The 16379-nt window shown below is 32.3% G+C and overlaps 1 protein-coding gene across 1 annotated transcript in view; it reads left to right on the top strand.

Moving 5' to 3' along the window:
• The window catches only part of LOC109072256 (receptor-type tyrosine-protein phosphatase zeta-like), a 44306-nt gene that overhangs the window by 9954 nt on the left and 17973 nt on the right, over positions 1-16379 (top strand). Inside the window, 6 exon segments of the mRNA XM_042721656.1 lie at positions 2880-2945; positions 10680-10859; positions 11336-11487; positions 14082-14177; positions 14285-14351; positions 14439-14596. Of these exon segments, the coding sequence (XP_042577590.1) occupies positions 2880-2945; positions 10680-10859; positions 11336-11487; positions 14082-14177; positions 14285-14351; positions 14439-14596 (719 nt within the window).

The following is a 16379-nucleotide window of genomic DNA, read 5'->3' as shown; positions in this document are numbered from 1 at the left end:
ATAAATATTAAAATCCTAAACACACACACACACACACACACACTAAAAAACAAAAAAAAATATATTTTTTTTTTATATAATAAAATTTTTTTAATATAAAACGTTTTTTATTAAATTGTATAAAAATATAACATTTATTTTAATATTATTATAAAATAGTAATATATATTATTTTTAATGCATAATATTGTAATGCATATTTTATACATTTTTTTCCTAAAAATGTACAAATGTAATTACATAAGTACATATGTAGTTACATAACTACTGTTTATTTGAGATAAATAAAATCATTTTTTAAATATGCAAGTATATATTATTTTTTATAAAATAATATAAAACAAAAATCTATTATAACATTTAATTTTAATATCATAATAAAATTATATATAGTAATGTATTATTATTAAATATATAATATTGTAATATGTACTTTATATTTCAAAACAATTCAAAATAATACTTATGTAATAAAAATATGATAACATAAGTATTGTTTATATGAGATAGTAAAGTCATTATTTAAACAATATATAATATTGTAATAAATAATTGAATAAAATTAATTAATTATAATGTATTTTTATATTATAGTAAAATGTTTAAAATACATAGTAATGTATAATATTTTCAAATATTCTATATAATATTGTATATAAGTTTTTTAAAAATGTAAAAATATAGTTAATATTACATTAATATTGTTCATTTTTAGATTACAATAAAATCATTATTTTTTAATGATTATACAAGTGTTTATACAATATATAATTGTATATTATTTTTTAGTTTTTAAATATATTGTATAAGCAAATACATTTAAAATTGTTATAAATTATAGTAAATAAATATTAAATTTTTTATATTATTTTAACATAATAGTGTATTTTTAAATGTATTTTTTAAATGTATATTAATTAATATTAATTAATTAATTAATTATTCATTATAATTAATGTTATAAAAATATTGCTTATTTAATATGATACAATCTTCAGTTAAAAAATATAATATTGTACAAAATCTATTTACAAAATTCTACCATTTCTTGGGAATAACCCTTATATGGACCACAGAGGTGCTTGTGTTTGTGAAAACTCTTCCAGAACAACTTGTGTCTGACTGTTCTTTGTAATAATGCCTGTTCTGTGGCAAAAGTCTTCAAAGGCTCTATTGTGGCAGTGGCTCTCGGTCATCATTCACTGAGTAATGGGCTCTGAGAGGCAGGGACGGGACTGACCGTATTACACATGGGACGGGTCAGTGCTGTCAGGTCAGCGGGTCAGACTGTTAAAATGCTAAAATGCTCTTTAACTGATTTTTGCATGCTTCAGTGGCTTGCAGCTTGGCCAAATCTCTTGGAAGGACATTCTTCATCTGATCAGCACACTGACTCTTGGACTTTGTGTCTAGTTTAGTTGGTTACAGTCTGGCACATGCAGTTTCAGGAGGTTTTTTTTTTTCAGTTTTGGGTAAACTATTCCTTTAAGTCCCATCAAAACAGTTGAAGTTGTTGTCTCAGAGGTTATGGCTGTAATCCAGACACAACTGTGTGTGTTTGAGCTCATGTGTCCTTTCATCTCAACTTTCCCTTCTACAACAGTGACACATGTGTGTTTTGATGTGTCTGGCAGGTGTCCTTACAGCCTCACACACACACACACACACACACACACACACACACACACACACTGGACATGTGCTGGAATACACCCACTCAGTCTGTTGTACAGTGATAATAATGACCTTTCCCTCATCACACTTTCATCTACAGATATTTATACTGCATTCAAGTCAAATAGGAAAGAGTGCTTTAGTCCGATGACATCAGTTTAAAAGTATAACCTGCTGTAACACCCTAGCAAACACTCAGCAATGCATTATATAAGCAATATCATAACAATGCACTGTATATTCCAATTAGAGCACTTTAGCAACCCCATAGCAATGCCCTAGCAACCAGATAACAATGCACTACCTATACTATTTAGAACACTTTACCAAACACATAGAGAAAACATAGCAACAACATAGTAATGAAATTAATTGTTTTTTTAATTGCTTTTCGAACATAGCAATGCCCTAGCAACCACATAGGAATGCCTCCTTGCAACAACATAGCAATGCACTGCGTATTCCTTTTAGAACACTTTAGCAACCCCATAGCAACACCCTAGCAACCAGATAACAATGCACTAGCAACCACATAGGTATGCCTCCTTGCAACAACATAGCAATGCACTGTATATTCCATTTAGAACACTTTAGCAACCCCGTAGCAACGCCCTAGCAACCAGATAACAATGCACTAAATATACTATTTAGAACACTTTACCAAACACATAGCAAGATACCACATAATCCACATAATAATGCACTATATTTTTTTCAAACACCTCCAACACCATAGCAATGCCCTAGCAACCACATAACAATGCATTGTACATGTATATACAATTTAAAATACTTTACAATGCCCTATATATAACACTTAAAACACCTTAGCAACCACATAGTAATGCACTATAGATGCTACTTAGAACACCTTAGCAACCACATAGCAACACCCTAGCAACCAAGTAGCAATGCACTGTCTATACTACTTAGAACACCTTAGCAACCACACAGCAATGCACTAATAACACTTAGAACACCTTAGCAACAACATAGAAACAACCTGGCAACCCCACATAGCCACACCTTAGCTTCGTGCTGGCTGTTTTTTCAAGAGTGTAACCCAACAATCTACAAATAATTAGTGTATCCTGTCACCTGTGTAAAGATTTTACTCAAACACTAAAGACTGTTGTTTTATTTTGTGGTTTCTCTGAATGTTGTTTGGCTCTGTGACTCCAGCTCTCCTCATCTTTCTCTTCCAGATCTGGCCGTGTCGTACCTGAGAGGTCAGCGCAGACTGGCTGAGGACGTTGACTGGTCTTACACAGGTGGGTTGAGCCGAACAAACACTCTTATTGTGTGCGTCTCAGCAGACTCCGGTGTGGCACAGCACTGGCTTCAACCCAGACACCTTAGAAAGACTTGCTCTTGTGAGCGAGAGACAGGGATACGCTAGCAGAGGGATCAATGTCCGTTCTCCATTAGAGTCGACCGCTGACCTGCCAGTGCTGGAGATTAGCTGAAAGTCTGAGACACTTTAAGACACTCAAGACTTTCAAAAGAGTAAGTGACATTCAGGATTGTTGGAGGGCTTTGACTTGTGGCTTTTAAATCAGGCCAGTGGATGCTTAGAAAAACGCTTAGAAAAACGCTTGGAAAAACAGAAAGGGTACTGAATATTTTTGTGACTTTTAGTCCATGACTATTAGAAGTTTTTTAAATGTATTTTTTATTTTATTTTTAAGTTTCAGTTTTCAGTAGAAAAGCTGAATGTTTAAAATGTACAGTCATTCTCTTACCTGGAAAAGGGACCAAAACTCACTGAGTGACCAAAAGTCATTCACTGACGGGAAAACCATCAAAACAAATGCGATGTAACGTTTCCAGATGGTGCCAGTGACTGATGAGATGAATTATGGTGAATTAACCCCAAAGAAAATGTGAAATGAAACATCCAGCACAATCCCTAAAGTAGTGTCATCATTATGTAGAACAGGTTTGTGTCAAATTTCCTTGTAAAAGTTTTTTTAATGGTTAAAATAAAATGAAATAAAATATTTTTTAGATGTGTATTTTAATAAGAATTTTTAAAATATTTTTGACAAGGAAATCTGAGACCTTGTTTGTTTATTTACAATTTGATTACAATATGTATAATAAACAATAAATATACAAATATATTATTGTAACAAATATTATTTATAACAAATATATTTAATTAATATTAATTTCATAGGTGTGTTTCAATAATAACCTGTAGTTTATAACAAAAATTAAAAAAAATATTATTTATTTATTTTAATTTTTTTTACAAGGAATTCTGGCAAACGTTGTTTTTTGTTTAAATGTATTTATTTGATTACAATATGTGTAATGAATGTAAATAAATATAAAATTATAGCTATTTAAATATAATAATAATAATAATAATAATAATAATAATAATAATAATAATAATAATAATAATGAAAAAAGAACAAGTTAAAAATAATTTATAAGTAATAAAACATTTTTTTAAATAAAAATAGATTTATTTAAATATTTAATCTAGTACTTTGGTACTCCATAGCTGCGTGATTTAGATAATATTTAAAATGGTTAAAGTGTAACTTATTTTTTTTAAATTCCGTTTAGTCAGTTATTTGTAAAGCATTTTACGCAATCCATGTTTCAAATCAGCTTCATGTCAACATCCTGTCCGTCCATAAGATAATCACTGCTGTCCCGTTAAAACTGCTGCGAGTCTGCATCGAGTCAAATCTTACTGTCTTGTGAAAACTTGTTTTTCTGACTGTGAAGTAGAGTAGGATACGGACTCTGTGTGTGTGTGTTCAGTGAGTTGAAGCTAAATGAATTAACATATGAAAGAAGACTCTTGATTGTGAGGCCCAGCACAGACCTGTGCAGAAAGAGAACGAAACACGTTCCTCTGTTTTAACTCTGATTGTTTCAGTAAACTTCTCTCTCCACAAACAATAGTTGTCAAGCTTGAATGCTAATTTGTTCATAGACTCTCGCTTCTTCAGCTGACAGTCACACAGTGACTCTGTAATGCTTCAGATTCCCTCCTGATGTGTGGGAAATGTCTGTTTTTTGTTTGTTTTATTTGTCTTTTTATTATGCACTAATTGTGAATTAAAAATCAACAGATACTGTGGTCTTCCAGTCTGGTCACCCAGTTAAATGAGCAATATCCCATGAATTATTCCACAGCATGTTGTTTTTCTCTCCAGATCCTATCTGACAAACTTTATTTTCTTCCCTTTTCTTCACTTCTAATCCGTATTAGCATCCATTACTGTGGGAACATTTAGGCAAATATAACAGTCCAGATAACTTTTAGAGTCAAAATTACAGAAATAATTTCTAATTACACAAAAAAAAAAAAAAAAAAAAAAATTAGAACAATTTTTCAATTAGAAATTAATAAATAAATAATTAATAAATGTTGCAGATTTTTATTTAGAAATTGCTAGTAAATGTTTAAAATATTAAACGTATTAATATGTTCTAATTGAATATACATCTTTTATATCTAATTTTTTTTTAGATTTATATTACATTTAAAATAAATCATTTTGAATATTTCAATAAATTAATGTCATAAATTTTCATTAAGGAATGGCTAGCAAATTTATTTGTTGAAATATTTAAATATATGAATATTATATAATATATATCATACATAATATATCTTATAAAAATTTAATATGTATTTAATTTAAAATATAATTTTGAAGAAATATATGTAATATTAATACATTTAATTATTTAAACGAATGGCACTTCTTTTCATTTAGAACTTGCTAGTAAATTTATTTGTTGAAATATTTAAATATATCAATGTTATCCTAATATAATATTAGAATATCGTATTTAATATTGTATATGTATTAAAAAAAGAACATTTGATATAAACTTAAATTATATTATATATCTTATAAAATTATTATATATATTTTTTTATAAAATTTTGAACATCATTTTAACATATTTAAATATTTCAATAAGAAATAATTGAAATATTTTAGAAATGGCTAGTAAAATTCACAAAGAACGGGCAGGTAATGCTTGCAGGTAAATGTGACATTTTAAAATAGAAAGACTGTGTAAAACATACTTCAATAATTTTGTTATTTTTCCAATTTTTTTTTTTTTTTTTTTTTTACAGTATAGCCTTTAAAGTTTTCACATTTCATGGGAAAAGCAAATCCCAGAATGCCTTGTGATGGGGAAAAACATATGTAATATGTACTGATATGTACTGTATATTTAATATTTATCTAATAGTTGTGTGCTTATGTGGAGCGTTTCAAATCAGTCATTTATGAGGCTCAGCATGCAGCTGTCTATGTAGGCAGTAAACGGCTGGTTTTGGGATGGAGTTCTTACATGATCATGGGTTACTGTAGCATGTCAGTCCCCCGTCGAGCCTGTTTTCCAGAGCCCAGGGGTATGTGATTCTTGCCGCTGGCGCGGGTCCCGTCTCCATCTGCTGCGGGTGCCGCCGCTCTTTCCTCTAATCATCTGAGCGCTCTGATAACCTGCCACCTCCGTCCTCAGCAGCACCTCTGCTTTACTGCTTATGATCTCACCGAAGATGTGATGTATGTACAAATACATATGTTTCTCTAGAGCAAATGGGTAAATGTTGTGTTGATGTGTAAATTACTCATCGATCACATTGCTCTATGGTGTACACAAGCTTAGTTGCCATGGAAACGACTCCACAATGACTCTACGTCCTATAGCAGCTGGTCATCAGCACAGGATATAATGAATGTTTTATATAAAGGAAAAACAGTGTATATAATTATATATTATGAAGAAGTAAAGGCAGTTTAAACTTTAATAATTTGCAGCATTCATTCATTCATTGAAATATATAATATTTTACTACATGGTATATTATCCTAATATATATTAATATACATCTTATATAATATGTCTTATAAAAATTATCTGTATTATTTAAGATATAGTTTTAAACAAATATATTTAATATAAATATATTTTAATATTTCAATAAATAAATGCAACTAATTATTAAAGTTTAAACTGTCCCCTTTTGTCATTATTGTTTTAGCTTTTGTTTCATATTAAATATAGTTTTAAATAAAAAAAATTAATATTAATATATTTAAATATTATGATAAATAAATGTCAGTAACTTTAAAGTTTCTTTTATTTTAGCTTATATATATATATATATACACACACACACAGAATATATACACTCACACACATAAATATAGTTTTAAATAAAAAATTAATATTATTATATTTTAATATTTTAATAATTAAATGTCCTTAATTAAGTTTAAAATGTAATTAATTCTTTGTAATTTTAACTTTTATAAAATTAAATATAAATATATATAATTTAATATATATGTTAATACTAATTACCAACATTTATCGTATTAAGATTACATATATTTGTATACAATTATAATTAATATAATAATACAATGAATATTATATATAATATTTTATATTTATTTTAAAAAATAAAAACAATTGCATTTTAAATGTAATTAATTATAGACATTTAATTGTTAAACTATTTAAATGGTACACTATTAAATATATATATTTTTTAATTATATTGTAGCCTACAATTCAGTTATTGACCATCAGAGAAGGTGTGTTTTTGTGAATAGTTGCTCCTTTATGAGTCCACAGACTTTCACATGGGTTGTATGCTTTACTTCTCCTTTGCCGACTTTCTTGCATGGAAACTGTTGTGGATAATTGGCTGGTGTAATCAGACTGAATGTCAGTGTGGATCAGGGTGTCATTATGGAGGGGGAGGAATCCGCAATAACCATTCCCGTCTGTGATTGTTCTCACGTTTGTTCCCCTGCGCCATAATTCTGCGGATCGCTTCAAAGGCCAAAGCGCACCCAACTGTTATTGCAGTCTTCGATCTTGAGCGATCTGACCTTACATGCTGTTAGAAAAATAGAAATATTCAAAATGTCAGAGCAGCCCAGAGGTCTCAAAATCCTTGAAATTACTTCAGGCTCTGCGTTTATGCCACATCCGCAGACTAGCGGTTACCATAGCAGCAGCGCTTCTCTTTGATTACAGCGTATCCACGTGTGTGTGTGTGTGTGTGTGTGTGTGTGTGTGTGTGTGTGTGTGTGTGTATGTGTGTTTTTGTGTTATGTTTTTTGTTTGTGTTTAATGTCTAATAAAAAGTTGTAGTATCATAATGAATAGGTACTTGTAACTAATATCAAAGTTTTGTAAAAAGCTTCTAGTACCAAAGCACTAGTAGCTAATAAATAAGTGATAATAGCTAAAGAATAAACACTAGTAGCTAATGAATCAGCAATAGGAAAGGTCAGCGCTAATGTCTGGAGAATAAGCACTAGTAGCTAATCCCGTAAGAAAATGAAACATGGTTAAACAAATTAACCAATTGCTACACTAACCATATAGTTTAACCAGTCACTGCATTTGTAGTAAAACTGTGGTTATACAGAGGATAATCAATCCACCAAAAAAACATGGTTATTACACTTGTACTGTAATAAAACCATGGTTAATTTTCAAAAGGGATAAATCAGCATAAGTAGCTTAGCACTAGTCACTAATGAAGAATCACTAGTAGCTAATTAATTAGCAAGGGGTAGCTAAAGAATACATGCTAGTAGCTAAATAATTAAGCCAAAGAATATGTACTAGTAGCTATAGAAGAGGTGCGAGTAGCTAAAGAGTAAGTGCTAGTAGTTAATGAATAAGCTGCAGTAGCTAAAGAATAAATGCTAGTATTTATAGAATAAGCATCAATAGCTAAAGAATAAGCATTAGTAGCTAAAGAACAAACAACACTAATTAAATAAGCTTCAGTAGCTAATGAATATACATCAGTAGCTAAAGAATAAGCGTCAGTAGCTAAAGAATAAACATTTCTAACCAAATAAGTGTCAGTAGCTAAAGAATAAGCATCACTAACCAAATAAGCATCAGTAGCTAAAGAATAAACATCACTTACCAAATAACGCCAGTAGCTAAAGAATAAACATCACTTACCAAATAAGCATCAGTAGCTAAAGAATAAGCATCAGTAGTTAAATAATAAACGTCACTAACTAAATAAGCATCAGTAGTTAATGAATAAGTGCCAGTCACTAAAGAATAAGCGTCAGTTGCTAAAGAATAAACGTCACTAACTAAATAAGCGTCAGTAGCTAAAGAATAAGTGCTAGTAGTTAATGAATAAGTGCCAGCAGCTGAAGAATAAGCGTCAGTAGCTAAAGAATAAACGTCACTAACTAAATAAGCGTCAGTAGCTAAAGAATAAGTGCTAGTAGTTAATGAATAAGTGCCAGCAGCTGAAGAATAAGCGTCAGTAGCTAAAGAATAAACGTCACTAACTAAATAAGCGTCAGTAGCTAAAGAATAAGTGCTAGTAGTTAATGAATAAGTGCCAGTTGCTGAAGAATAAGCAACAGTAGCTTAATATTAAGCTCTAGTAGATAATGTATAAGCGCCAGTAGCTAAAGAATAAGCGCCAGTAGCTACAGTTTAAGCGCTAATAGCTAATGAATAAATGCTAAGAGCTAAAGAATAAGCAGCTAATGAATAAGCACCAGTATCTAAAAATAAGCATTAGTCCTTAATGGCTAAAAAATAAGTACCAGTAGTGTGAAAATAGATGCTAGTACATTTTAAGGATTAAATGTTAGAACAGCTTGCCATATCATGTGTCTGCTGGATCCAGATGCACACTGCTGTATCCTGACAGACTCATAGCTCAAAATGCTGTTTTCCTGTTGAATGTGGATCCATCAATCAGGCTAACGGCCGACGTTTGTCGATATTAAGTAGCTTGTGGATGTGGTTCTGCTGTCCTCACATGGTGGACATGATCCTGTATAGCCTGCTGGGGACGTATTAATTATGTTGTAGCTTAAGAGGGTGAAGAATTGCCACCCAGGAGCGGAAAGTGAAATCACTGTGAAAATATACACGCTAATCGTCCTTCCAGGGAACATTAGAGCTGATAATTCAGATCTAGCGTCTTAAAGACACGTCCTCGGGACACTTTTAATCAGCTGTGTTTATGTTTGTGTGTGTGTGTGTTTGTTCAGTGATGTGTGACCCGTTGCCATCTGCTCTGTGAGTTTATCGTCTGCTAAAGTCAGTGTGATATATCATAGCACTCGGTTTATGTGTTCAACATCACTGCAAGTGGCATTATTCTGCTCTGATCAGCACTGACTCTTCATATGCCATACCATGTGCTTCAGTTTGCTGCCATATGCCATTGGTTACATTTTTGGTCTTTTTATTTGTAGTGTACAATAGAGAAATCGGAAAATTTTAGGTGAAAGAGGATCAAGAAAATGTCAAAACACAAATTTGAACCACAATGTTTTAGAAAAAGCACTGCGCCAAGGCACATGCTTTAATAAAATACATAAAATAAATATTAAGACAACTATAGCTTTTTGTCTCTTTATAAGAAATATAATGTATTTTTAAAAAATATGTAATAAATGTTTAAAATAATATAAACATTTAAAATAAAATATTTTTAATATTAATATATATAAATATATTAAAATATTTTAATACTATTAATATTTAAAATATAAAAAAAATTAAAATTGTTTTCGTGGATAGCTGCTCTTTTTTGTATTTCGTATAACTACTTTTTGTAACATTTTTATATTTCTTGTATTCTACATGCAGTTTTGATCTCAAAGTAACTGAGAGACTATATGCAATATTTCTGCTTTTATAAATATTTAATATTTATTTATTTATTAATTATTAAAATAATATAGTCACATTACAGGACTGTTTAAATGAATAAATAAACTAAAAAGCAATTAAAAAGGTTCCAAGGCAGAAATGTATAGCAGTTATAGAACTTTCGCCTTAAAGTCAACATCAATTCAGGTGAACATTTGGTGCATTAATTAACACAGCATATCTTTACCTGATTTGCTTCAAGATTCATGTCCGACAAATTGCTTTTGTAAGTAGCTTTGGATAAAAGTGTGTGCTATTATTAAGATTAGATTATTCACCCTTATTCTTCACAGGGGCCCTGAACCAGAAGCACTGGGCAAAGAAATATCCAGTGTGTGGCAATGCCAGACAGTCTCCCATTGACATCAGTGAGGAGTTCACACAGGTCAGGGTTCAGTACCAGAACCTGCAGCTGGAGAATTGGGACCAACCAACCCCCGAATCCACCACCATCACCAACGACGGCAAAACAGGTCTGTGGTGTTTCCATATGTGATGAAGTGCAGATGAAACGTGTCTGGCATTTGAATTCCCTCTTTTAACCAGCACTCAGTGGAATTACACTGACATATTAACTCTCCAGAGCGATGGCCTGCGATGAATGCAATTACAACCTGAGATTAATCGCTGGCAGAGTAATGGAGCTGCTGAAGAATCAAATCTACTGGTGTTTCTTTCTCATACCTGTGAATGGCAGCTGGCCTTCTTTTAGAGGGTCTGTGCTTTTACAGGAGCGCAGAAGAAAAGCTGGCACTGAATCTTTTGTTCTGATTTGACACTGTGAAAGTGAGGGATTATTCCAGCACAAAAGGCAAAGCTTAAAATGAATCTTTTATCAGAGATAAGGCTGAAATATGAAATATGTGCAATTAGGCATGCTGAAAGAAGAGCACAATTACACGTCAAGCGGTCCTTGAGTTTGTGTGTGTGTGTGTATCGTGTTTCTCAGTGGTAATCAGTCTGAACGGTCAGTACTTCATAAGCGGAGGTGGGCTCAGATCCAGGTTTAAAGTGGGCAGGATCACGTTCCATTGGGGCCGATGTAACGCCACTTCAGAGGGATCTGAACACAGTCTGAATGGAAACAGGTTCCCCCTGGAGGTAAAGTTCACCATGCGTCTAAATCACCATAAAACACTCTCTGTAAGATTGAAGATAATGATGGCAATGCATTCAACAATGTATTTAATATTCATAATAATTTGACATGTAACAGTATTCAGTGGAAAATATTCCGGAAGGAATTTAATAGAAATTTAATGTTTGAATTGTGGAATTATTATTATTATTAGGGACCAAGCATTGAAGGTGTTATGTATCCGTTGGCATTCTTCTTCTTCTTCTTCTTCTTCTTCTTCTTCTTCTTCTTCTTCCTCTTCTTCTTCTTCTCTTCTTCTTCCTCTTCCACTCTTGAGTCTATGGCCGCCCATAGAACCGCTTGCAGGAAAGTTGTGAAATTTGGCACACTGATTGAGGACAGTCCCAACATTAACCATAGCAAGTTTGGAGTCTCTAACTCAGACTCTCTAGTTCACCATTTGTCCAAACTTTCACTCATGTTTATGCTAATAACTTTTAAACCGTCAAAGGGACACCAAAATGCAAAAATCTTAAGGTTTTGTTTTTCGCTATTTTTAATCATTCGAAAAAAATACTTTTTCTACTGATTTTCACACAAATTGGATCAGATCATCTACAGACCATGCTGGCAAAAAATTATGGAATTCTAGTTGATTCGTCCAACCGTTCTCAAATAACAATATAACAAATAACAATAATGAATTCTACGAAAAGCACGCAAAGATGGATGTGAGGCTATATATCCGCACCGGTTTGGCATATTGAGACCAAATTTGGTGTGGATTATAACAACCATGACCTGAGGCTACCTCCAATGTTTTAGCGCAGTGCCACTTAGTGGTCAGGAGGTATGAAAAATGGCTCTTTTTGCTTAACTTCTGAATGGTTTGGCCAAAAATCACAAAACGCTGGATCATGCCAAGTCGAACCATACCCAGTTTTCCCATGTCAACCATTTTGGGCGTCGGCCATTTAGAATTTTGTGATAAAATGCTATATTTTACGAACACATTGATGTATCGCTATGAAATTTGGTATGTGTCTTCGACACCATGCCCTGGTGGTACTCAAAAAGTTTGGGGCAGCGCCACTTGTGGTCAAAAGTAAAAAAGACATTTCTAAAAATGCTAATAACTTTTGCTTACATGAGCCTATTGTAATGAAACTAATGTTGATAGATTCCTTGGATCATCCTGAGAACATTGATACCAATTTTGCCATAATTGGCTGAACTTCCTGTCTGCCATTTTAATTCATGTTGACTTCTCCTTGACCGTTAGTCCGATTTTCACCAAATTTGACTCAGATCATCTTCAGACCAAGCTGGCAAAAACTTTGCCAAAAAATTTTGTGTATGGATACGAAACCATTGTCGTTTGGTGCATCAACGAATTTGCTGGAAAGATGCCAAACTGCATCTGAGGCTGTACCTCTGCAAAGCTTTGACATATTGACAACAAACTTTGTATGAGCCATTGTCACTTCACACTGACCACGCCACATAAATTTGGTAACAGCGCCACCTATCGGTCAAGAGTGATAAACCATTGGTTAAGTGTTAGATTATGATTTTTTACAATGTTGATTATGAATTTTGATTGGATTATAATATTTTTTTATTGTATAGGTCAAGTGTGATAAACCATTCATTAACTATTAATTATGAAATTTACGACAAAACCATTTTTTGTATAGCGCCTTACAAATTTGAGGCATGATGTCAAAAAATGACTCTGAGGCTGTATGTCTGTAAATCTTTGACACTGACACCAAACTTTATGTGTGCCATTGTCACCACACAGAACACACCACATATATTTGATAACAGCGCCACCTATTGGTCAAAAGTGATAAGCCAAAAAATCATATTACTAGTGGTTGTATTTATGATTTTTCCGCCATTCTGACTAAAATCATCATAAAATAGTTTTAATCACTCATTACTGCAGTTGGTCTGATGCTTGCAGTGCTTGGTCCCATAATTGCTGCTTGCAGCTATATTTATTATTATTATTATTATTATTATTATTATTTACCTCTGTTGCACTGTATCCATATAAAATCCAAATAAATAATAAAAAATAGAGTAAATAAAAAAAATAGGATTATCAAAATTAATTCAATACCTTCATTTCCAAGTATTAAATATGGATAGACTAATTTTTGTTTGTAATAAATTGTTACTATTAATGAATAAAAACACATATAAATTGAATTTTCAGCATACATTTTATATTATTTTATTTTATCATTCCTGGGGTATATTATTAAACATATCATGGAAAAAATATTAAAACCTTCCATTCACTGAATTTCTATTTATTATTTCCATAGTAATAATAATAATAAACAAACAAATAAATAAAAAAAATTCCTTTCCTTTTATTTTATTTATTATATTATATTTTATTTTCTTTCATTTTAATTTTTCTTTTATTTTATTTCTGTGATGTGTTATATAATTAAACATAATGTAAAAGAAATTAAATATCTTCCATTCATTGAATTTCCAGCAAAAAATAAGGGTTAATTAAAAATGTGATTTTATGTTGACTTTAAGCCAAATTCATGCTAAAAATGAAGTACTGTAGACTAAAGTTGTGCCTCTCTCACAGATGCAGATCTATTGTTTTGATGACGAGGAGTTTGAATCCATAGACGAGGCGATAAGTAGTGGAGGAAAGGTTACTGCTGTAGCTGTCCTTTTCGAGGTAACGTTTTCATCCTGCGACCATCAAACACACACAAACACATCTGTATATTAACTCATATCTGCAACCCTTTTATCATAATGACCTAAGTTTGGTTTGTTTCTTAGGCCAGTATTGAAGACAACCAGGACTATGCAGCCATCATTGAAGGAGTAAACAGCGTGAGCCGATTTGGTAAATCTTTTGTTTAAGATTACATCCACAAAGCTTTACATTTTTTCAAACTGCAATAACAAAAACACAAACATGCTTGTATTGAAGGTAAAAGCAGCCCCCTGGAAGCGTTTTCTCTGCTGGCTCTGCTTCCGCAGTCCACCGAAAAATACTTCATGTACAACGGCTCACTCACCGCGCCGCCCTGCTCCGAGAACGTGGAGTGGATCGTTTTTAAAAACACAGTGGCCATCTCAGAAACACAGGTCAGGACATCTATTCTTCTTCCATTTCTGTCTATGGCAGCCCATAGAACCACTTGCAGGAAAGTTATGAAATTTGGCACATAGATAGAGAACAGTCTGAAAATTAACCACAATAAATTTGGAGTCTCTAACTCAAACTCTCTAGCACCACCAAAAGCCCAAATTTGAACTCATGCTTATAACTTGAACTGTAAGGGCTGGAAACAAAATTCTCAAACAGAAACAAAACGCAATTTTTTTCAAAATTTTTTTGTTGTGATTTTTTTTAAAATTGGTTGGGTCATATTATTTTGAGAGTGTTGTGAAAATGTTTTTTTAAAGTTTTTTTTATATATAAAAAAAATGTGTGTATTTTTTTTTTTTCCAGCTTCCGTTCCCTCTTCCATTATTGAGTCTATGGAAACCCACAGCAACAATCCAACAGCTTGTGAGAAAGTTATGAAATTTGGCACACAAATAGAGGAAGCCTGGATACTCATCACACCAAATTTAGAGTCTTTAACTAAAACCCTGTAGAGCCACCAACAGCTCAAATGTACACTCATATTTATGCTAATAACATTTGAACCATAAGAGCTAGAAACAAAAATTTGTGATGCAGATTCCTTCACTCAATACAATTTGATTGCATCCTACAGTATGATGTCATTTTCCATCATGAAAATTTAGAATTTTTCAAAAATCCTGCTTTTTCCAAACCAGATGGTTTGTCTAATATTCCCAAAAATGGTCACAAATCATCTTCAGACCATGCTGGGAAAAGGGTATTAAAATCTTTTTCATAGATGCAATTGTTCTCATATAACTCATCATCAAATGTGATGACGTTATGCCAAACTGGATCTGAGGATGTATTTCCTTCTTCTCCTTGTTCCTCTTTGGCTTCCGCATTTGAGTCTATGGCAAGCCATAAAATTGCTTGCAGAAAGTTGTCAAATTTGGCACACAGATAAAGGATAGTATGAATATTAACCACAGCAATTTTGGAGTCTCTAACACAAACTCTCTAGCGCCACCAACAGCTCAAATTTGCAGTCACGTTCATATTAAAACATCTAAACCATAAGGGCTAAAACATGTTCGACAAACCTACATTTTCAAACTTTTACTAGAGAGTTTCTCGAATTTTCACTAGAATTGGCTTGGATTATCTTCAGACCATGCTGGCAAAAAGTTATTAAATACGTTTCTCTAGATCAAACCAAACTTGTATAATTCAAAATTTGGCCAAATTTGATGGCATGATGCCAAAATGGATCTGAGGATATTTAGTTTTGCAAGGTTTGGTTTTGTTGAAGATCTGGGCATTTTGTGGGTAATTGTTAGTGTGGGTCTTTCGTCAACTAGACTCTATTTGGTGTAGGTGACATTTTGTTGGTGAGGAGTGATTGTTGGTCAAGAGTGATAATAAATTTCGTTGTGTTTATGAGTTTTCAAACATTTTGCTTAAAATTTTCTATAATTGTCTTTGATTACTAATTTTTTGCAGTTGGTCTGTTGCTCAATGCCATGCTTAGCTCCTCATTTTGCCTCTGTTGTCCTCTTGGCCCCTTAATCGCTGTTTGTAGCTATATTTATTAGTCATGTTTTCTGTGTAACACATCATGTGTCTGTGTGCCTGATTTATATGTTTTTGTCTCTTGAAGGTCGAATAATGTTTTTGGGTAAGTGTTGATTTATTTTTACACTGAGTATTGCAGCTGTGTTTGTGTTATTGTGTGTGTGTGAGGGAGTATTTCTGCTGTTTGTGTTTTTGTGTGTGTGTGAGAGAGGGATATAGTAA

The sequence above is a fragment of the Cyprinus carpio genome, chromosome B4 (genome assembly GCF_018340385.1).
Source record: "Cyprinus carpio isolate SPL01 chromosome B4, ASM1834038v1, whole genome shotgun sequence".
In the NCBI taxonomy this organism is placed as follows: domain Eukaryota; kingdom Metazoa; phylum Chordata; class Actinopteri; order Cypriniformes; family Cyprinidae; genus Cyprinus; species Cyprinus carpio.
The sequence above is the reverse complement of the archived record's forward strand: the minus strand, read 5'-3'. Positions and strand labels throughout refer to the sequence as shown.